The sequence below is a fragment of the Podarcis muralis genome, chromosome 1 (genome assembly GCF_964188315.1).
Source record: "Podarcis muralis chromosome 1, rPodMur119.hap1.1, whole genome shotgun sequence".
Lineage (NCBI taxonomy): Eukaryota > Metazoa > Chordata > Lepidosauria > Squamata > Lacertidae > Podarcis > Podarcis muralis.
Window position 1 is genome coordinate 102930910 of NC_135655.1, and position 22806 is coordinate 102953715.

Here is a 22806-nt window from a genome sequence, read left to right on the forward strand (position 1 = left end):
ATCCAAATTTTGAAAAAAACTTTGTGTTTTTTTAACCAAGAACCTAGAAATACATCTCTATAATAAATCATATGTGACTAAAAAGAATTAAGTTTATCAGAGTGGGCAGAAAAAGAAAACGCATTATGTCTTTGTTTAACGGAGGCAAAAAAAATGTTGAATCATGGAAATCAAAATAACTAAATCCTACCCATTGGTGTTCATACATACGTTTGCTTATGCTATTAATATCTGAACTTCCCCCCTTGCGATTTAGGCTATTTAAAAAATGGAACCTTGTTTCCATGGAGACAGTAAGCCCGGCAGCACATCTGCTAGGGAAATATATATTTTGTGTGAATTGCCGACTCCTGCGGATCTTCAAAAGATTCCTTCCTCAGAGGTGCCTATTTAAAGCCTCCTGGCAAAAGCATTCAGACTACACTGAGCAAAAGCCAACTAGGGCTTCTACGCACTCCCAGTAATAACCTCCCAGTGCTGGTAAGGGCAAGTGGATGAAATGGATTGTGGGCAATATCTAAAACATTAATTTTAGGAATATCTAAAAAGAACATCGCAATGGGTACTTAACACATGGTTTAAAGTCTGTTGTTACTATTTGATGGTACAGATGCACATTCAATCAAGTCAGTTACGGGGGTGGCACACATAATTTGCAAACCCTCCTCCTTTCTGCCCCAAAGCCACATAAAAGAAATTAAAATGCCATATACAGGTTCATCATCTTATCTTTGACTTCACTGGAATAAAGATGTAAAAGCAGGTGCAAAACTGCACCGGAGGTTGTGGCCAGTAGGTCCTGTCGTCAGCTACCATTTGCAACAAACCTTCAGAACTTCACTTTTTTTTGTTTTCAGAACTTGATTCTGGAAATGGGAAGGGACATATTTTCTGAGTAGATTGAGGGCACTTCATATTTTTCCACTGCTCTCTTTTTTAATGTTCTTTAAAAAAATTTAACGAAAACCTTTGTAACAATGATACAAGACAATACATTATCCCGCAATGGAAAAAGGAACGTTTACATGTGAAAACAAAGCAAGGCAGAAGGGGTTCAGGTGATAAAGAGCAAGATTCATTTCAAAAGTAGGGAAACAAATATTTTTAATAAAGGAAAATCCAAATAATGTTGCTCCATTAGAGCAGAATCAGGAAAAGACTATCCGGATATTTATTGTGACCTGTGTTTCACTTCAAATATGATGTGAGTTGTAGTCCGTAACATCTGAAAGACCATAGCTTATGCTATTCACTGTTCTAAGACATACCACAGCTACTTGCTCTATTTATCAACCAGGAAGAAGAGATGGACATGGAGCTAAGCAAAGCACTCCCCACTGTGGCCTTCTGAATTGTTTCTGAGCAACTGCAAGGCCAATTCCACCATCAGATAAAGTACAGGTGTGACCTCAGGCAGTGGTGCAGCGTTAACTATTAGATCCAGTTAGCTGACTATTTGGATAGCTGCTGCAGTCTTATAACATAAACAGTGGGCGTCTTTGAAAAACATCCCATCCTTCATTCGTTCTCTGTCACTGAAAGCATGCTTTAATTTGTATTTTTTTTTAAAAAAAAAAACCCCAACAACACAGGACCAAAAGCACATCCATTCCAAACCTGTTGGAGCAGTACTTTCAACCACTCTTGAATTATTATTATTTATATCCTACTTCTCAACTTTGACATTTTCATGAACCAAGTACGTATATTCTTTCATAATCCTGATTGCTAATGTGGCAATATGGCTCAGAGTACTAAATGATCTTGAGAACAGGATTGCTTGGCTTCATGCTATGTCATAACAGATTAGTGCCCTTTTTCACATATTAGCATGCCTTTAAACCGTAGAAAGCGTCTACCCTCTGCACCAGTCTTTTGACTCTCTGGTTCATTACAATAAAAAAACCCCCACATAAATTAAGAATAGCTCTTCCAAATTAGGCTATCTAGATTATGCACCCTAATATCACAACACCTAGCATGTAGCATCAGAAACACAAGTTCATATCCTTGTATTCTGACGTTGTTGTTGTTGTTGTTTAGTCGTTTAGTTGTGTCCGACTCTTCGTGACCCCATGGACCAGAGCACGCCAGGCACTCCTGTCTTCCACTGCCTCCCACAGTTTGGTCAAACTCATGTTGGTAGCTCCGAGAACACTGTCCAACCATCTCATCCTCTGTCATCCCCTTCTCCTTGTGCCCTCCATCTTTCCCAACATCAGGGTCTTTTCCAGGGAGTCTCCTCTTCTCATGAGGTGGCCTCAGTATTGGAGCCTCAGCTTCAGGATCTGTCCTTCCAGTGAGCACTCAGGGCTGATTCTGACTTAATTCATCCCAAATTCCATATTCACCAAAGCTCCCTTCATGCGTTAATTGTGTGGGGAAACTCCACATGCACAAAGGGTCTGAAGGAATGTGCTGCTTATCCCCACCTCCGCAAGTTCACATGACTCCTTGGCCCTACCCCTGATGGGCATGTGTTGAGGGTATGTCTACAGATGTGAAGCCTACACACCTAGACTCATACGCATGGAGCATTCCATGTACAATCCGCATTCCAGTTTATGTACAGGTCTATCTGCACAGGTTTCACCTCATGGTACCTGTGGAACACCTACACACAATAAATTTACGAAAAAATACTTTTCACTGAAAGACTAAGCACCTTACGAAGGTCACTGAGTTTGATTTGCCTCCTGAAGTCCATGGCTTGGATCCTAACTTCCATTCTGTGAACAGAACAAAGTTCAGGGAATTGAACTTTGTGTTCCTTGAATAGAATTCAATGAATGCTCACCACCATCACCACAGGTACACCCAAAAAAATGCATTGTTGTGAGATGGAAAACTCTAGACCAGCAAGGAACAGGAGGCTGCAGCAGGAGTGGCCAAAAATCAAGAAATCCCTATCCCAGGGGTGGCACATCCCATTTCACTGCCTGAGGCAAAATGGGAAAGTGTCATCCCGCCCTGCGTCACCTGCTGAAGCCTCCTTTACCTGGGTTCCAGCAAGATCTCATGAGATCTCAGAGTGCATTAGATCTTGCAAGATCTTACTGGAAACCAGAGCAACTCCTCCACCAGCAGTGGAGGCGGTGTGGCTCCTGCAGGGGCACTGTCTTGTGGTCTGCTGCCACCTTAGCCCACTCCATCCCCAGGGTGCAGCAAGTTCCCTTGTGCCAGCTCATCACCTTTGGATCCTAAGCTATGCATCCTGCCCAGATAATAGAGTAGGAAAATACACATCTATGTCTCTGGGGCCGGCCATTAAATCTAAATGAAGATGTGCAACCTAAGGGGAGAGCTCTGCTGAAATGTTGGTTGTCAATCATACATGCTGGGTGCACAGGAAGTTAAGGAGCTGTTAAAGAATACTTTAGCCATGCCTCTGTTGGAGCGGGAGTAAAGCCAGTTCGTGAGCCAGTACTGCTGACCTGCCAAACTATGCTCAATTCTAAACATGCCCATGGCTAAAAATGAGAACGGAGAAACCTTAGGAAGGGCAGCCAAGCAACGGAGCCAGCCCTGAGAATAGATATCCAATAGAGATGCTTTAGAAGCAGGATATATTGCTTCAGGGTAGGGGGACTAGCATGGCTTTCAAATTTTATTAACTACATGGACATTAACATAGGGGCTCTGCAATATGAGAAGATTAGAAGTGGCAAAGGAGCTTTCAAAAGACAAACTTGCCTACCATTGCCAATCTCTCCCTGGAACATATGTTCGACACAACCTTGGATACAATCTCAATTTGAACTAGGCCCAATAGCTCTAGTTGGTGCCCGGTTGGCTCACTAGCTCTATTTAATCCCCAAAAAGTTTTAGGATTTTATCAGCTGCACGTTCCCTCCATCCTTCCTGCTTTCCACCACATGAGAAGAGGAATGTCTAACATCACGATCAACTGTGCCTACAGTTTCTTTTACTGGTTTCAACTGGTAGAGTTGTTCTTTCGACACTTTCATAAAAAAGCTATTAATTCCAGTCTCCTCGTTCTTTCTTTTCCTTAAATTATGCAACAGTGTGCACATGAGAGCAAAGGTTTAATGGCCTTGACTCTGGTATAGCAATATAACCTATGAAGAAATTGCTCCTTAGTTTGCTGAACATCTCACTAGTTAATCGGCAGCTCTAGCAATAAAGCAGACGCTGGGTGTCTCGTGTTTATTAAACAACGGTTCCACAACAATCATTTTACAGAATCCATTTGTTTTGGTGATAAACTGTATTTTTAGGGCACAGATATTCCACTAATACATCATGGTTGCACCTGATGTCAGTTTGTAAGATATGAGTACAGAATCTGCAAAGTTATATGGATGCATTCAGATGACCTACATACCCCTTCTGTGCTAGAATGTTCATAATTGACTTTTGTCCCTTGTGGGCTCCCCCCTCCCCCTCTTTTAACACACTAATTGAGCATCACCTGTCAGAGAAAACTGCCTGCCCACACAAATCCTCCAGACTGTGTTTAAAAAAGAAAGAAAGAAAGAAATTCCATGAATTAGATCTGGGACCCTGTACATGTAAGCCATACGCTATAACAAGCACTAAGCTGAGAATCCACTTCAGATACTTATGGGTAGCCTATATTAGAGCTTTAAGTGCTCATCTTGGTAGGAGAAGGTGGGTTTTTTTTAAAAATCAATCATGAAATAAAAATTGGATTTTTAAACATCTTTATTTAAAAGATGTTAAAACCTACAGTCGCCTGTTAAATCCACCACATATGTATTGACCCAGTTCACACACCACAATAAGCAATAGTTAATGGCTTGTTGTGAATGCTCCTTTCTAGGCTATTTCTCTCCTTACCACTGGGGAAACAAACCATGATCCCTGGCTTAGTGTTACATCCAAACCAGGGATATTTTATTTTATTATTTATTGAATTTATATACTGCCCTATACCCGGAGGTCTCAGGGCTTTGTTGTTTTTTGTCTCATATGGTTTTGTTTGTTCTTAGAGTGAAACAAGCAATGACCCCTAGTTTGGATGTAACACTAAGACAGGGAATCGTGGTTTGCTTCTTCCCAGTGTAAGGAGTAAGGGAGAGGGGAGGTTGTTCCATTAGGCAAGTAGGAACAGCTGTTTAAACTAAGAAGGATCTGCATCTGTGGAAGAGGAAGGGGAAGTACAAGTTCCAGGCACTTGTTCCTGGCTTGCAGCAGTTGAGCAAGCCAGAAATGTTATGTCCTCACTGGGCAATGAGTCATTCTATTACATTTATGACTGTGAGCATCCCACTCAACCCAGGGACTGGCAAATCATCACAGGCACTAAGATCGAGAAAACACCATCACGAATTTCATCAGACTTATCCCCTCTTAACTACGCAACTTCTGTAATGCATTCAGGTCCCGAATCACCAAAAAAACAAAAATAAGAATCAACCAGCAGTGATTTTTAAGAATGCTGTGGGCTGAAGCAGGAGCTGTGCCACTAATCCATAGAAAAGTATATTTCCTCACCACCTCAAGTACCTTCTTTGTTCCCTTAGCACAGTGCCCAAAAAGACTGAACTAAAGCAGGGGTAGGCAACCTAAGGCCCGTGGGCCGGATGCAGCCCAATCGCCTTCTCAATCCAGCCCGCAGATTGTTCAGGAATCAGCGTGTTTTTACATGAGTAGAATGTTTCCTTTTATTTAAAATGCATCTCCGGGTTATTTGTGGGGCATAGGAATTTGTCCATTCCCCCCCCCCCCAAAAAAATATAGTCCAGCCCCCCCACAAGGTCTGAGGGACCGGCCAGCTGCTGAAAAAGTTTGCTGAGCCCTGGACTAAAGTCTTGGAAAGTTGCTTTCTCAACATCTCCTAAGAATAAACTTACTCATGTCAAAAATATGAGAAAGCATGTCAGTCTAAAAAAGTTAGTTCCTTTGCTAAAGTGCAATTATTATTTTTACTGTAGCTGTTTTGTCTGTGCCTACATTACTGGACTTGCCCCTCCCATTTCAAAAATGCATTGTGTTGTATATATTTTAGAACGCTAACTTCTACTAGAAAGCTGAAAATGCGGATTTGTTTCCCTTGCCTCTTCTGGCAGGCATTTGTGCAGCCCTGAAATGGAAACTTCAAAAACACAGAACAGCCATCGCGCCAAATCTGATACTGGTGCAGGAGCATCAACTGTGTCAGCGCAGTTCTGGGATTAGCTTTGGTGGCTGAATCTGCTTGCCTCTGCTGCTGGCAAAGTACAAACCATTGTCTTGAGCCACAAAAATAGCATTAGCTTAAGAGGAACTGTAAGTGCTGGCAGGCTGAGCAGAGGTTAAAGCTGTATGCACAGAAATGCAGCAATTGCTGTCCGCCACGTAAGACACGCAAGGGTGTTTCTAGACCAGGGGGCTTAATTTGCAAATTGATTAAGATATTGCAAATGTATCACAGTCAACAAGGTGGTTTTTTTTAAAAAATAAATAAAAAACTTGCAATATTTCCCCCAGGGAAGGGAAAGTCCAAATATAATTTGGGGAGCATGGCTGGTACGTTTGAAGCCAACAATAGCTCAGCTGGGACAGCATGAGACACTTAATCTCAGAGTCACAGGTCCGAGCATCACGTTGGACGAATTATTCTTGCATTGCAGGAGGTTGGGCTAGATAGCCCTCATAGTCCCTTCCAACTCTACAATTCTATGATGCTTTGATTCTTTGTGTATTCCGCAAAGAAGTTGCATGGATGCAAAGCATCAATCCCACAATAAACACTCATCTAGAAGCACACAAAGTTGCATCCAGACTACAGCTATGCTGCTACAGGAAGTGCAAAGATGCCAAACATATAATGGGCATACTAAAACTGCCTCTTACACATGGCTTCTTACGTACCTGATCAATTTGCTATTTATATATGAAAAAGAGGTTTGTAGCCAAGCCTTAACATTTGAAGGAAGCGAAACAGCCTTCTGTCTGCTTCCCTCGGGAAGAAACTGTTGTTACATCAGCAAACATCTGTTCCCTAAATGTGCATGGCAGCAAATTAAGGGGCAGCATTTGTGTTGAAATAGGGGTACTTAAATCCACCAAGCACCTGCAGGGTCTTACCCATCAATGGCATCTTCCCACCACTCTGACATTTGCCCCAAAGCTGGGATTCTGTTGACCCTGGAGCCTTGTTGTAATGTGTGGAGTTCAGTGTTTGAAATTCCCCAGGCACCAGACACATTTTGCTACTATTGCGGGTCCAGTTGCGACTACTTGGAGATTTCTGGGCGCCAGGTTGGCAACTGACATCTCCAGGCTGGTAGGTGTTATGTACTGAAGTTCTCACCTTGGGCCAGCAGGGGGATACTGTAGATAGTTTTCACTCAGGTCCACATATGCAAATAAGGGATTGAAAGTGACGTTCAGTGATTGGATAGTTACAGAAAGTGGTTACTGTTGCGGTGTAGTGGAGATCTATATAAGCAGGCTGGCTGAACCCTTCAGTTCAGTTCAGTTCTGTTCTGTTCTGTTCTGGCCTGTGAATAAACAAGAGTGGTTTGAAGAATCGCTGTGTCGTCTGATATCTTCACCCACAACTTAACAGTAGGGATGGAAGATGCAAATTCTGGGGCCTTCTCAGGAAACAAAGCTGCCTTGTCTTACACATTCATTGATTGATTGACAGATAGATAGATAAAAACCTTCCTAAGGCAGTTGTCAACATAATAAATAAATAAAGTAATAATATATATGTTCTCATATCATATTTTTATGTTGTGAATCGCCCTGTGATCTTTGTATGAAGGGCAGTATACAAATTTAATAAATAGTAATAGTAATAATAATACTTTTTGATTGGCTAAAGCAGCATCATTAATAGAATATTCCAAATCAAAAGAACATAAACCATTTGAAATCATAACTATAAAGGATAAAACCAGCATCAGTTTAAAACCAGGCTGAAACCATCAAGGTTTTCAAAGGCCTATTTAAAAACTAGCTGGAAAGGGAACCAGACAAACGTCCGGTGGAAGGGCTTAACATATGGTTGGGGCCCACACAGAAAAGGCCCTGTCTCCTGCACGCATCACCCTCTGTGTCTGATCTTAGGGTTTGGTCAGGTTTATACAGATGAAGGCGATGCTTCAAATAGCCTGGTTCAAAGCAGTTAGGGGGCTTCAAATGTCATCACCAGCATGTTGAATTCAGCCTGAAAATGTCCTGGCAATCAGTGTAGCTGGTGCAGAAGAGGTGTTAAATGCTCCAGCCACTTGGCCCCCAACAAGCAACTGGGAGGTTGCCTTCTGCACCATCTGATGCTTCTGGTCTTTAAAAGCAGCACTACACACTGCGTGCTGCAGGAGTCTACTCTGAAGATGTGGCTTCTGACAACTTGGTTTTTTGGCTGGGGTGCTGTGCTTTTCAAACACTCTCCCCAGGAAGGATCACCTGCCACCTACTCTTTGATCCTTTTAGCACTGAGCAAAATATCTTTTAATTTTCCCAGACTGTTTAAACGGTTGATTTACTACACTTTTGCCATTCTCAGGAGTTTTTAACCTATGCTATTATAATTGTCTTCCTGCTGTTGTCTTATGTTGCTTTATTCTTCTAATGGACTACTCACTAGCAGCCTTGAGCAGAAATTGCTGAAGAATGGGGAACAAATTTCAATTTTTTAAATTTTTTTTAGAAGTACAGAAATGCCTTTCTACAATACGGAGATTATTACTAGATTGTGTGCTGGAGTGGGTGGTGGTTACTGTGTTGTTGTTGTTTTTAAAAATGGAAATGGTCAATAGCGTTTCCCTCTTAAATTTTACTTCAAGTAGAACAGCAGTTAACGCTATTTTTTAGAAAAATAAAAGCAAAAAATTCCCAGCACATATGCTACAAGAGACCACTTTAACCAAAGCAGCAGGTTTTTTTTAGTAAATAAACGGGAAGCAGAGGAAGTATTCTCTAAAAAAAGAAAGCCGCAACACATTACAGCACATTATGTACACATATACAAAGAGACAGATTATTTTAAACTAGAAGCAGAGCTACAAGCCCCTGGGCTAGCGAGATGAAGATGATAAATTTATGAGTGTTTATCTGTGCTCCCTTCACAACAGATGTCTACGTGGCTTCGCCAGTATCTCTCACCGGGCCGCTCGTGCATTATCAGGTTTGCAGCAATTCAGAGGGAAAAGCAGCTCACCAGGGATTCAAAAACATGAGATGCTGAACAAACTGTGAAACGCAGAGAGAGAACGTTTGAGACACATATCTTGTCAGAGGGAATAGAATTCAGATGTGGCAGGGACAGGCAGTTGAGGCCTAGCCAAGCAAACAAACACTGAATCACAGAAGTCTGGAGTTGCAAGATGCTCTCTTCTCCTTCCTTCCCAACAGCATCATCAGATCTAGGCAACTGCGGTCAAAGTTATCTTAGGGGTGAGCTAACATGGGGCCCTTCAGATGTTATGTGACTACAACTCCCATCATCCCTGACCATCGGGCTACACAGAGGGAGAAATCTGATTCGGTTATCGTTTAAAGCCCAGCTTATTTAATTCACAGTTTTCTGAAACAATATGTGAAGTGAAGCACAGCCCTCCTTCAAAACTGGCACATCCTTGGATTTTGCTACGCAGTTCTGCAGCTGAGTGCAGTGTACAAAAAACAGGGGTGCGAAGAAATGTGTGTATTAGTGGAAAGTAACACACCAAAATTTATTGTATTAGGGGAAACTGCTTTGTAAGAACATGTACATGAGGCAATATTGCACAGAAACATGTGTATCTCAGGAGAAACTCACACGAAAATGCTGGTGAATTTTCACGAGGACTTTAAAAAAATATTTATCACTAACAGATGTGGGAATACAGGGAGCTAAAAGGACTGGGGAAATGACCAACAGAAAACTCAAAATTGATAGATACGCCCATGCCCAGGCAAATACAATTCAACAGAGTCCCATTACCAGAACCCCTGAACAAGGTCGTCTTCTTCAGCAACATGGCTTTCCCAATAGTGGTTCCCCACTTCTCTTCCCCTGACAGAGTTCCCTGTGAAGAAGGATTGGCTGAAAAACTACTCTGCAAATTATAGCTCTGGACAGGGAATAGGAGTCTCCCAACAACTCTCAGCATACTTAACAGACTGCAGCTCCCACAATTCTTTGAGGCATCAACTCAGGTCTCTAATGCTCCTTCAACAGACAAGGATATTTCCAAGTGCTTGAAAACCAACATGTCTCCTTTAAGTCTTCCCGTCTTTCTAACTCTGGTATGCACATAATAATTTTTTTAGACAGTACATTTGCAGCCTGATCCAGCAAGGACTTAGGGGCCCAAGCTCACGTATCCATCCTAGCAATTTTCAGAGGCTGGAGATTTGAGGGATTTAGATGAATTTCGTTTATGTGGGTAATGATATCATTCCTTCCAGGTACAAAACTGAATACTTCAATTGAATTTTGAACTCTTACTGAGTTCTACACAAGCCCAAGATAATGGCTATTTGTATGCAATTTCCGGAAAAAATAAAATAAAACAGGGAACAAACTGCTACATGCGAACTAAACAGTCTTGCTCAACTCAGTTTATTTGGGCCTCCAAACACTCTCTCAATACTGTGAGCAAATTAGATAGCAGTTTTTATCAAACAGCCAAGCTCCTGAAAAGGATCTTCCGATTCAAGAGTGTTGGTGACTGGCTCAGAACCGCCTTCCCCAACCTGGTGCCCTCCAGGTGTTTTGGAGAGCTCCCATCAGCCCCAGCCAGCACATGATGATGGGAGCTGTAGTCAAAAGCACTTGGGGGGCACCAGGTTGAGGAAAGCCACTCTAAGAGTACACTCATGAAAACAATACATGTTATTAGTTCTATAGTGAATCTTTGAAATGCAACATGACTGCTCTCTGCTTACACAGGAGAGCATTTAATACAAGCTGTAGTTAAACAGCTCTGGGGGGGGGGCGAGGAAATTGCACATTACTACCTGAAAAGAGCATGCATTTTGTCTGAGCACATCCTTCTGACTGATGCACAAAGAGCCCAAGAGCCTTTCTGCCAGACTGGCACATCATTCCCCTTATTATGGGCTGAAATGAAATTCATTTTATTAATTTTTGATGCAGCCATCCCAGTGCTTTTGACAGAAGGTTATATTAAGTTGCCAGTTCTTCTTTCTTCCTTTCTCTTTAATTCATCTGACAATGATGTCCATCTCTCCCTCTCTTCCTCTCCCTCACACAAACCACCAATAAAAACTGAGAATTGTTCAGCTTGGCATCGCTGTCATTCTGTTTTGTGGAATGACAGTAGCTATAAAGCAATGGAATGCCTATCGCAAAGGCTAAGTAGAACTGTATGTGTGTCTCTTGCAGCCTACTCTCAAGATTCACCCATGCAACTAACATTCTGAACTCAGGACACGCAGGTCCTGCTATCCAAACAAAATGCATTTCCAGGAAATCATTCACTGCCCCCCCCCCCCACTTCTAGCTACTCTCTGAAGACTAGAAAAGAGACACTCTTAAGAATATTAGCGGGGTGGGCAGGGGAAGGACTAGACCATGTGAAAATGAACATAATATTTTAGCTGCAGTTCATTCATTTTCAGCTTTGTATTCTTGTTATAAAAAAGTGTGCCTAGACATTCCGTTGCTGTGCCCATAACCTGGTTTGAAGGTGCCATTTAGCTCCTAGCTTTCTTATATCAGTTTCTAACACTGTTCAAAGTCATGCCTCCTAGCTCACATCTGGCATAACACTTAAGTCAATGTACACTGCCAGGGGATGCTAAACCTTTGCACTGCCTGGACTGCAAACCGATTTACATACTCCTGTATCCCCAAAATGGCAAGAGCACCTCAATGGTACTTGGTGTGCCATTTGTGTCTGCATCTCAGCGAGCAAGGGTTTCAAGATTCATGAAAGGCATATAAGTCCATTCCTACATTTGCGTACCCTCCAACATTTCTCTGATGAAAATAGGGATGTCCTATTCCATAATAATAATAATAATGTGAAAAATGAACATAATGTTTTAGCTGCAGTTCATTCATATTCCGCTTTGTATTCTTGTAATAAAAAAGTTTCCCTAGACATTTTGTCGTTGGACCCATAACCTAGCTCCTAGCTTTCATATCTCTGTTTCAAACACTGCCTAAAAGCAGAAGCCCATGCATGCCTACTCAGATGTAAGGCCTAATGAGTTTAATGAGACATGTTCCTAGGATTTTGTTCCAAAATACTGTTCAAAGATCAGATCCCTAAAATAGGCATCAAATAAAGAGCATGGATTCTAACATGCAATAAAGGGGGGGCACTGAAACAGGTATAAATTTAAGGTAACACAAGAGAAATTAAACAACTCATTTGCTAGACGTGCTTTGGGATAAACCAGGCCTGTACAAAGCAGAATGTAATCAGACTGCTGGCACATCATCATCTTTTTTATTTAAATGAGGTTTTAAACTGGTGGCAGTAGGGGACTGGCACCAGCGTCCGCTTCAGAACAAATCACCCCTCTGGGGTAAAGTGGAAAAGGATTATTATTATGAGTGTTCAGGTAAGGGAGGACTAGAATAAGGCATCGAGAGTGAAGGGATACATGACAACTATTCAGAAAGACCAAAGCACTATAGGCTAAAACACAAGAGTTGATACTGTACTATCAGCTTCAATATGTATGTAAGTGGGCAATTGCCAAGAAAATCCAATACAATCACATTTGACTTCAAAAGAGAAAACTTCAAAAAAAATGAGGGGACTGCTAAAAAGGCCAACTCAAGAAGGTCAGACCTCTCCAAAATGTTTGGGAGGTGTTTAAAACCACAATATTAGAAGCTCAGTTAAAATGCATACAACAAATTAAGAAAGGTACCACAAGGGCCAGGGGGATGCCTGCACAGTTAGCCAGCAGAGTCAAATAAACTATCAGAGGGAAGATTTCCTTTAGAAAATGGAAGACTTTGAACAAAGGAGGAGAACAAAAAGGAACACAAACTTCAACAAAATAAATACAAGCAGACGATACGGGATGCTCAAAAATAATTTTTGCAAAAAATGTAAAAGACCAACAACAACACTATTTAAAGGCGTTAGTAGCAGGAAACTAGCTAGGGAGGCTGTTGGACCTTTGGATGACAAACAAGTCAACTGTGCGCTGAAGGACGGAAAAGAGTAAAGAGAACCTGAAGGATTCTTCACAGCAGAAGATATAAGGCAGATCCCTGTGCCTGAAGTAACTTTCAAAGGAAGGGAGCTTGAGGAATGCACTCCTCATTGTTCAGAAACTATGCCACTGATGCTGCACACACAACTGGGACACGCTCTCAGAACACACCCCTGCATCATCACACACAGTGCCATTCATCCATCAACCCCCAGTGGTGCGTGATCAGGGGCCTGAAAAAACTCATCCACAGCCCCTCCATGGGACAAGGGTTTAAGAACCACACAAGGAGGAAAAGGCTCTTTTGCCAAGCAACCGGGGGGGGGGGGGGGCAAGGACACGCAAGGAGGGTGATCAGATCGCTGGTGGTGTGCTGTGACTTGGTGCCGAGTTTCGCCACGTTCTGTTACGGCGATAAAGTCAAGGTAGTCCTGGATGCAATGTTGACTGTTGTTTTTGAAATCCCCTTCTCACTGAAATTCCTTGTGCCAGATCCAGGGCTGGTGTAACGTTCTGCCATTGCAAGTGGCATGGCCATAGTCTGGTGGAGGAGCATATGGCTAAAATGTGCTTCTCACCTGTACTATCCCTGTCCTAAGTCTGTTTCTTATGGGGGAAACAACCACCCCAAAGAATGCTGTGCTGATTTCAAGTTCTTACTACCATCATGTTCTGCTTCAACAAAAAACGCTCACAGAAGATTTCTAACATGAACACAGCCCAGCTCTTTTAAGAAGATATAGAAATAATTACTAAGATAGTGATATCAAAAACAAATGTGAAGAACATACCTGTAATAATAATAATAATAATAACAACAACAACAGCCATAATATAATCAAAATTGAGCATTTTTCTAAGGATAAACTTAAGCAATGGAAATGAAAGCAATAGGATTTAGGGTGCAGACCTATGCACAGATAGCTGGGAATGAATTAAGTGAAATTAAAAAGTGCTTAACTGGCTGGATCATGCCCAGCATATAATTGCAAACATATAAGAGTATGCATGTTACACCTGTGAAAAGATCTCCAAATAACACATCCCTCCACGATATACATAAAACACCATGTAAAGCCCTAAAGTTCCTTCTTTAGGCCGAACACTTGGCAGAAGTGGGTATAACAGATGTTCCACTATTTGGGAAAGCCAATACCATCTTTTTGACAGTGGCTAGGATCCAAAGAGCGGCTACTTTAGGTACACTCAAGGCACAGCCAGTGGAATATTGACTTTTCTTTCCAACCTGCAATCATAGATCACGAACCTATCTTGAAACACCCCTCACTTTCAAATGAGGTTTGTCAGGGTTAAGATTGGGAAACTGCCACGTGAGAAAGAGATGCAAAACTCCCTATGGCATGCTGAATGAATCACAGTCCTTTTGATCCATGCATAGCATATAAGCACATAACAACTAATTTTGCCTACACACAAAGGTGCTCTGAGACATTCACAGCACGCAAGACAGTAAAAGAGAAATTTCCTGCATTTGAGTCTAAATTTAATGATCAGTACATCACGGAGTCAAGCCGATGGGATACGACCTAGTTCAGCTCAGGACAGCTCACCCATTCTCTCTCTCTAAGGAAGAGAAGAATCTAACAAGACAGCCACTAGAATTAACTGAAAACTGCTGTCTAGCAGCATAGAAGAAATATGCTACACACTGGAAAGATTTAAGAGATTAAATCCCACACCGCTTCCAGTTTACGGGAAAGGATAGTGCAACTTTCCTATATAAGGTCCCAGACCCATTTCCAATTCACCTCCCCTGGGTCATGTGTCTTATTTCTGTCTGTAAAGCACATAAAAGTGGATTCCTTTTGTCTAACCCGCCTACAGATAGCTGTCTTCTGCCCTTAGGGTCAAATATCTAGCTTCCTTTGTTTCTCGAAGCGTGGGCAAACTTGCATTTGAATCCAGGTGTGTCCAGTCCGAAATATTAAAGGTCAAGGTGAGGTCAAATGGAGATTTATTGAATAGTTGAGAAAATATATGTCCAAGGAAGAAAAACTCTTCCTTCCTTGCTCTCCTCCCCACCAGGAACAGGTTAAACTCCATCAGCCAAACCAGAACAGCGTTTTGATCTTGTGGATATATAGCCCTGTGCATAAATCCACTCAAGAGTGACATCCCCCCACCACAAAATTTAAGCCAGTAATAGGCAGCACCATTTCATAAAGAAAAAATATGCCCCCCAGCACATCAGCTTCTAGGACACCACAACCTGTGCTTTGCATTGCCTATTAATTCCAGATGCATGTGAACTGACTGGAGCTCCTCAGTGACCAGGCAAAGGCCAGCTGCACTTGGGGACATTCACTCTTTCCTCTTAGCACAGCACAGGTTGCAAGAGGCACAGAATCCCCAATACCAAGGGCTGAAACCTTCTCAGTTTCCAGCATTCTTCTGCAATCCATGCAGATTTTTTGCTGAACAGGCCTAACACAACACCCAAACAGGAAGAAGGCTCAGGCTGGGGAACTTCACTTGCCCAAACAACCAACTGGCCCATGTGCAAAGAACAAAAAGAAGTATTTTCTTACATAGCTCACAGAATGCAATCTGGTCATTTATGCTCCTAGCAAACCCCTTCACATGTAAATTGTCTGCTATGAATACATTCCATCTGTATAAGGTGGAAAAGCAGAAGAGTGGGATGCAGCCACATGAACTGCCACTGAACCCCCCAAGTTACAATTCGTATCAGTTGTTCGTCCCACTGACTTGGCCCAAAACTATAATCCTACTGTGGTGAATCCAGGGGTCCGAATCCCCACTGTTATGAAGCTCAGCTAGGTGACCTTGGGCCTGTCACTGTCTCTCTCGGCCTAACCTACCTCACAGGATTGTTGTGAGGAGAAAATGGAGAGTGGGAAGAACTCCTTGGAGGAAAAAGTGGGATGTAAGTGCAGGAATAAATAAATACAATCAATAAAACGAGCCGCCTGGTTGCAATTCCTTGCATTCAGGTTTTTATGTGGTTGCCACAGCTCAATACCACTGTACTTTAAACAAAAAAGAAAGGCTCCTGGTTCTTTTCAGAACACCCATTAAAAACGCCACTCCAACCAAAACTGACTTGTGCCTAAGAAACGGCTTTTCAAGAACCTGGGGGATAAAGGCAGCCTGTGCCCAAGAAACACAATGGTACCTCACCCACGCGCATGTGCGTGAGTGCCTCCCTCTCGCTGAATAAACTCTCTTCGCTGTGCACTTTAGGAAAAAAAGAAAATTAAACAACTGCTTGGGTGGTTGTTTTCCCTCAAAGTAACGTTGCAGCACGAGAAAAGAAGCAAGCCCGGGCCCTCACTGGCCCCTTTGAGAAGAGGGGCGCTAGGGTGGCCTCAAAAGGAACAGGAATAAAGAGACGGCATTTGAAAGAGCAGCGGGCTGGGCGCCCTCGGCTCTCCCCAAAGGGCTGGCACCGTCGGGCGAGGCAGGCAGCGCCTCCTTTCCCGCCTTACCTGCCGGAGGATGAAGCTGGTGGAAGTTGTGCTCCCGTCGGACCGTTTCAAGCGGCTCCTGCGGGTCGCCGTGCCTCTGCTCCCCTGGGAAACGGAGCGGAGGGGAAGAGCCTTTTAGGAGACACGCGCCACATTCACACGACCCCCGGCTCCTGGCGCGCCTCAGCCTCCCTGCTCGCTCTCCCCCGCCCCCCCCCTCCTTCTCATCCCCGACAGGCGTCTCTTCCGACGCCGCCCCCCTCGACGCCGCCAGGAGCACCGAGGACTCGACCGAGCCCCATCCCCACCCCACCCCCCGAGGCCACGGGAGAAGCGGAGGGAGAGCGCGCCGCCGGCCGCACCTGGAAGATGGGGTCCGCCAGCCCGTTCTTGCCGTACGACGATGGGTGCTTGGACATGCTGCGAGCCTGAGGGCGCGGCGGCGGCGGCGGCGGCGGCGGAGGGGGCTCTCGCCAGGCGCCTTGCAAGACACGCCGCCCCGGATGGCTCCGGCTGCCGCTCTGCCTGCGCCTGGCAGCTGCGTGCGCGTGGGGATGCAGGAGGAGGAGGCGGCGGCGGCGCGGGGCGCTGCTCGGCGGAGCGGCAGGATCCTTAAAGAGACCGCGCCGCTTTTGCACTCCGCTCCCCCCACCCTCCCGCAGCCGCTCTCTCAGTTTGCAAAGCGCACAAGCAGAGCAGCGCGAAAGGCAGAGACGGGTTGGGAAATCTCCCAGCGCCCCTGCACCCACCTGCCCACCCACCACCAAATTCGGGTCTCCCTGGATCTTTCCCCCACCCCCGACTAGAACGTCGCTCCTCAGGCACACACATTATTTTAAATATACAGTGGTTCCTTGGTTCCCAAACTTAATCCGGTCCAGACGTCCGTTCCGAAACCAAAGCGTTCCAAAACCAAGGCATGCTTTCCCATAGAAAGTCACGCAAAATGGATTAATCCATTCCAGGCTTTTAAAAACGACCCCTAAAACGGCAATTTAACATAAATTTTACTATCTAACAAGGCAATTGATCCATAAAATGAAAGCAGTAATCATGGTAAAGGTAAAGGTAAAGGTACCCCTGCCCGTACGGGCCAGTCTTGACAGACTCTAGGGTTGTGCGCTCATCTCACTCTATAGGCCGGGAGCCAGCGCTGTCCGGAGACACTTCCGGGTCACGTGGCCGGCGTGACAAGCTGCATCTGGCGAGCCAGCGCAGCACACGAAACACCGTTTACCTTCCCGCCAGTAAGCAGTCCCTATTTATCTACTTGCACCCGGGGGTACTTTCGAACTGCTAGGTTGGCAGGTGCTGGGACCGAACGACGGGAGCGCACCCCGCCGCGGGGATTCGAACCGCCAACCATGCAATCGGCAAGTCCTAGGCGCTGAGGTTTTACCCACAGCGCCACCCGCGTAATCATTGTACTGTACTATAAAATAAGACAGTATTATAGATGATAAAAATTAAAATTATTGTTTTTTACTTACAGTCATTGTTTAGATGGGGGGCTTTTATTCATTTCCTCAATCACACAATCAATCGATCAGTAGCTGAACTGGCTTCCACACAGTCACAAAAACAAATTAACTGAAAAAGCCTCAAAAACAAAAACACAAAATAAATAGCAAATAAAAAGCACCAAATTTAATGTGTTCCGGAAGTCCGTTTGACTTCTGAAATGTTTGAAAACCAAGGCGCAGCTTCTGATTGGTGCAGGTGCCCTGGAAACAATAGTCAACAGCCGCATCGGATGTCCAGCTTCCAAAAAACATTCAAAAACCAGAACACTTCCAGGTTTTCAGTGTTTGGGAACCAAGGCGTTTGAGTACCAAGGTGTTTTAGAACCAAGGTACCATTGTATTAGGTCCTGTAACATAAGGTTACCAGTCGTTCCCATTTCCCAGGGACAGTCCCCAGATTTACCCCATACAAAATCCATTGAAGTTGAAAAGTATCCCCGGACTCATTGAAAAACCTTACTGTAACACCACACACTTTCTTTCCCATCAACACTTTCCCCCCACTTATTACCAAATTTAAAACCATGGAGAGACCTGGTCTGAACATTGGTTTCTTATCTCATTATACATGATTTTTAGCCATCTCACCCCTTGCTTTTTCCTGTAAGACCAATTGCAGTCGTTAACAGGTTTACCAGACCTATCAGCCAATCACCCATTCCCACCATCCTTCTGAGTAATAACCCGCCCCACCCTCTCACTATACAGTGGTACCTTGGGTTACATACGCTTCAGGTTACAGACGCTTCAGGTTACAGATTCCGCTAACCCAGAAATAGTACCTCGGGTTAAGAACTTTGCTTCAGGATGAGAACAGAAATCGTGCTCCGGCGGCACGGCGGCAGCAGGAGGCCCCATTAGCTAAAGTGGTGCTTCAGATTAAGAACAGTTTCAGGTTAAGAACGGACCTCCAGAACGATTAAGTACTTAACCCGAGGTACCACTGTATAAGGGTCTGGTGACTTCTGTTTCAGTGTACCTGAAGAAGTATGCATGCACACGAAAGCTCATACCAATAACTAACTTAGTTGGTCTCTACTGGAAGGATTTAATTTTTTGTTTCCCTCCACCGTCAGCCTTTCAAGTGCCCCGGGGGAGGGGGCTTTTGGGGATGTGTCTGGTTTCATCAGGCTGACACGAAAGTTGTGCTCGTGAAAATGCGCCCACAGCACTTTGGAACCGTGGGTCTTACTTGAGATCGCTTAGCAGTGGTTTCTCCTTCAGCTCATATCCTTGAGCTCAAACCTCGTCAGATTTTTGGGAGAAATAGGGGGGTTATTTCCCCAACACTGCATGTTTCTTTATGGAGGAAACTAGCAACCTCCTCTAAGTCATGCAGCTCAGAAGGGCATAAGGCAATGAGCCTCCAAAGGTCCATCTAAGTCCACCTTGAGGGAAACTTTGGCTGTGATTCGGGGGGGGGGGGGTTAGCATCTGACCTGCATGCAGAATGTCCCAGGTTCAATCCTCAAGCATTTCATGGTAGGAATGGGCAATCACCCTCTTTGAAATCCTGGAGAACCACTGTCATCAAATGTAGACAGTAGTGTGCTATATGGGCCAATGTTCTGAGTCTGCTTCCTATGCTCTCACAGTAGCCAACCAGATGCCTATGTAATCACATTTGGGAATATGCATTATTTTCTGTGTTCCTAAACTAGGCTTTCCTGCTAGCTTATAGATTTTTAGAAACCTGATCCCTTTCCATTTCTCAGAAAAGCACATGATTTGAGATTCTAATTAATGTAGGCCAGATGACTTAAATGTTGTAAAACAACAAAGCCAGGTCATTAAAACCTTTTGATTGATAAGCATTCTAGTTTGTCTTTCTATGCCCAGCACCTCTAATGAATAAGCTCAAGCTTAGGTGGCAGTTGATAATATTTGGAGGCTTTAAAAGCATCCTATAAGCACACACCCGTCTTGCGGTGCTGTTGCCGATGATAAATGGGCAGTTGGTGAATAAAATGCACAACAAATGGGACAACTTGAATTTTTATCCTGGTAACAGGTTGCATAGCAACAGCAGAACACAAAGGGCTACAAGGAGCCACTATGAACACAGGTCAAAAAACATTCTCCCCCTCTTCTAACATAGGAGCCAGCCCACAGGCACCTTACTTCTTAAATGCAACATAGACTGTGTAGGAATACTTAAAGGTAAAGGTACCCCTGCCCGTACGGGCCAGTCGTGTCCGACTCTAGGGTTGTGCGCCCATCTCACTTAAGAGGCCGGGGACCAGCGCTGTCTGGAGACACTTCCGGGTCACGTGGCCAGCGTGACAAAGCTGCAACTGGCGAGCCAGCGCAGCACACGGAAACGCCGTTTACCTTCCCGCCAGTAAGCGGTCCCTATTTATCTACTTGCACCCGGGGGTGCTTTCGAACAGCTAGGTTGGCAGGCACTGGGACCAAGCAACAGGAGCGCACCCCGCTGCGGGGATTCGAACCGCCGACCTTTCGATCGGCAAGTCCTAGGCACTGAGGCTTTTTTTACCCACAGCGCCAGTATTCCTAATGTAGGAATACTTACATGGTTATTATCCTTCACATAAGAGTATCACATATAAATCTGTCCTCAGAAATCAAACATTGAATGTCTCCCTATTTGCAGTCCAGGATGTGGAAATAGGAGTGGCCTTGAATCAGTATGTTTTTCAAGTTGCCACCATATATACTAATAGTGAACTCATTCAGGGAGCTCCTGATATAGCCCCAAAGGTGCCATTTACACACAAGAGGAAGATGTCAACCAAGATCTGCTAAAGTGCAAACACATCTTTAGCAGGTGAGGGATATGTGGAGAGGGGGGTCGCAATTTTACGGACCAGGGGTGCTCAGCGAGCACAGAATGTTGATGGCCTTGGGGAGGGGGGATAGAGTGGAGTATCTTGGCACTCTGAGCATTCCAATGTCCCATAAAAATATTACCTTTTGACGACAGACAAATTTTGCCATTGTAATACAGTGGTTGTACCTCTTGGCATATTCACTATGGGTGGGGAACCGATGCCCCTCCAGATGTTTTTAGGACTCCCAATTCTCATTTTTCATGACTATTGGCCATATTGGCTGGGGTTGATGGAGATCGAAGTCCAGCAACATCTGGAAGACCGCAGCTTCCGGTACCTGTGTTATATGCTTTACATAAATTCTTAAGAGCAATTGCAAAGCAAAGGGTTGCATTACCTCATTTAGATGAATCCAATGTACCATCAACTTTAATGCACACTTCAATTTTCAAAATCTTTATACGAAAAAGGTATTTGCTGGAGAATGGAAATGTGCCATCAAATCTAATGCACGCCCTAATTTTCATGACATAATTTGGCCGAAAAAGATGTGCATTGCATTAAATACAGTACTGACCTCAATAGTTTCAACAAAGCCACACTGCCATCATGGACCAAGAATCCCACCCACCCTAAATAGTCCAGAGACACACAGGTTGGTTTAGAGCACTCTTGCATATCCATTGGACCAAATTAAATACAAGGAGCAAAGGAGAGCATGGGGTGCAGGGATGGAGCATCTGTAGTCCTGCCGATGTTGTTGGACTTTAGTCTCCACCAGCCCCAGCCAGTATGGTCAAAAGTCATGCAGCCGGTAGTTTAATATCTCTAGGGCCACATAACTCCCTATTCCTTGGCTGGTGTCAATTTTGAAGGAACCTTCAATGGAGGAAACTTGAAAGAACCTGCAGAACTATGGAGCTTGCCTACATTCCGTCTCAACTCACAGTAGCTTATTTAAGACATTAGTAATGAATCTTGAAGGATGTGGGTGGTGCTGTGGGTTAAACCACAGAGCCTAGGACTTGCTGATCAGAAGGTCAGTGGTTCGAATCCCCACGACGGGGTGAGCTCCCGTTGCTCGGTCCCTGCTCCTGCCAACCTAGCAGTTCTAAAGCACGTCAAAGTGCAAGTAGATAAATAGGTACCGCTCCGGTGGGAAGGTAAACGGCATTTCCGTGCGCTGCTCTGGTTCGCCAGAAGCAGCTTAGTCATGCTGGCCACATGACCCGGAAGCTGTACGCTGGCTCCCTCAGCCAATAAAGTGAGATGAGTGCCGCAACCCCAGAGTCGGTCACGACTGGACCTAATGGTCAGGGGTCCCTTTACCTTTACTGAATCTTGACCAAAGGGAGAAGTTTGCCTGCCTTTTATTTTGAGGCCTGCAGCCTTGTGTGGAAGTGGATCGATCCTCAGCTATTATGGACTGTGCCGTCCTCTGCAGCATTCTTAATTTTCAGAGCTCAGAAATCCAGACAGTTGCAGCAGAGTTTTAACCCTATTGCAATTTTGCGTGTTCCATGTTGTCAATGCAATATAGCTGAAACTTAGTTTTGCCTCACAAGGATATTTTATTTCCCTACCTTTGATGGGCACAATGCTGATAAAATCCAGGCAGCAATGCCTGGAAGTCCAGCATTACACAGAAATATGTCAAAACCTTTTTTAAAAGTGCTACCCCGTGGAGAAGAAAAGTGCAAGTTGGACTTTATTATAAAATATTTTTGTTCTGTTGTGAAAGCAGAGCTTTGCCACTAATGTTCACATAAAGGAGCTGAACGATTGTGAACAGCTGGAATATTGCAATTTGTAACAAATGTTTCCCCTCCATTAGGAAGCAATATACCGGTAGGCCTTGCCATTATCCACAGCCAGATATAAGATTTTATATAGCTAAAAGCTACAATAAGAACAGAAACAAAAAGGCATATTTTCCTTTTT

The 22806-nt window shown here is 44.1% G+C and overlaps 1 protein-coding gene across 2 annotated transcripts in view; it reads right to left on the bottom strand.

Moving 5' to 3' along the window:
- Window positions 1-17109, bottom strand: part of CACNB4 (calcium voltage-gated channel auxiliary subunit beta 4) — a 139405-nt gene extending 122296 nt beyond the window's left edge. For both annotated transcript variants that reach the window (XR_003708502.2, XM_028745895.2), the window contains exons 1-2: window positions 16913-17109; window positions 16572-16655 (exon numbers count right to left, since the gene is read on the bottom strand). Coding sequence is in view for 1 of the 2 variants with exons in the window: in XM_028745895.2 (XP_028601728.1) it covers window positions 16572-16655; window positions 16913-16969 (141 nt within the window). In the remaining variant the exon portion in view is untranslated. The remainder of the gene's footprint in view (window positions 1-16571; window positions 16656-16912) is intronic.
- Window positions 17110-22806: the final 5697 nt, after the last annotated feature.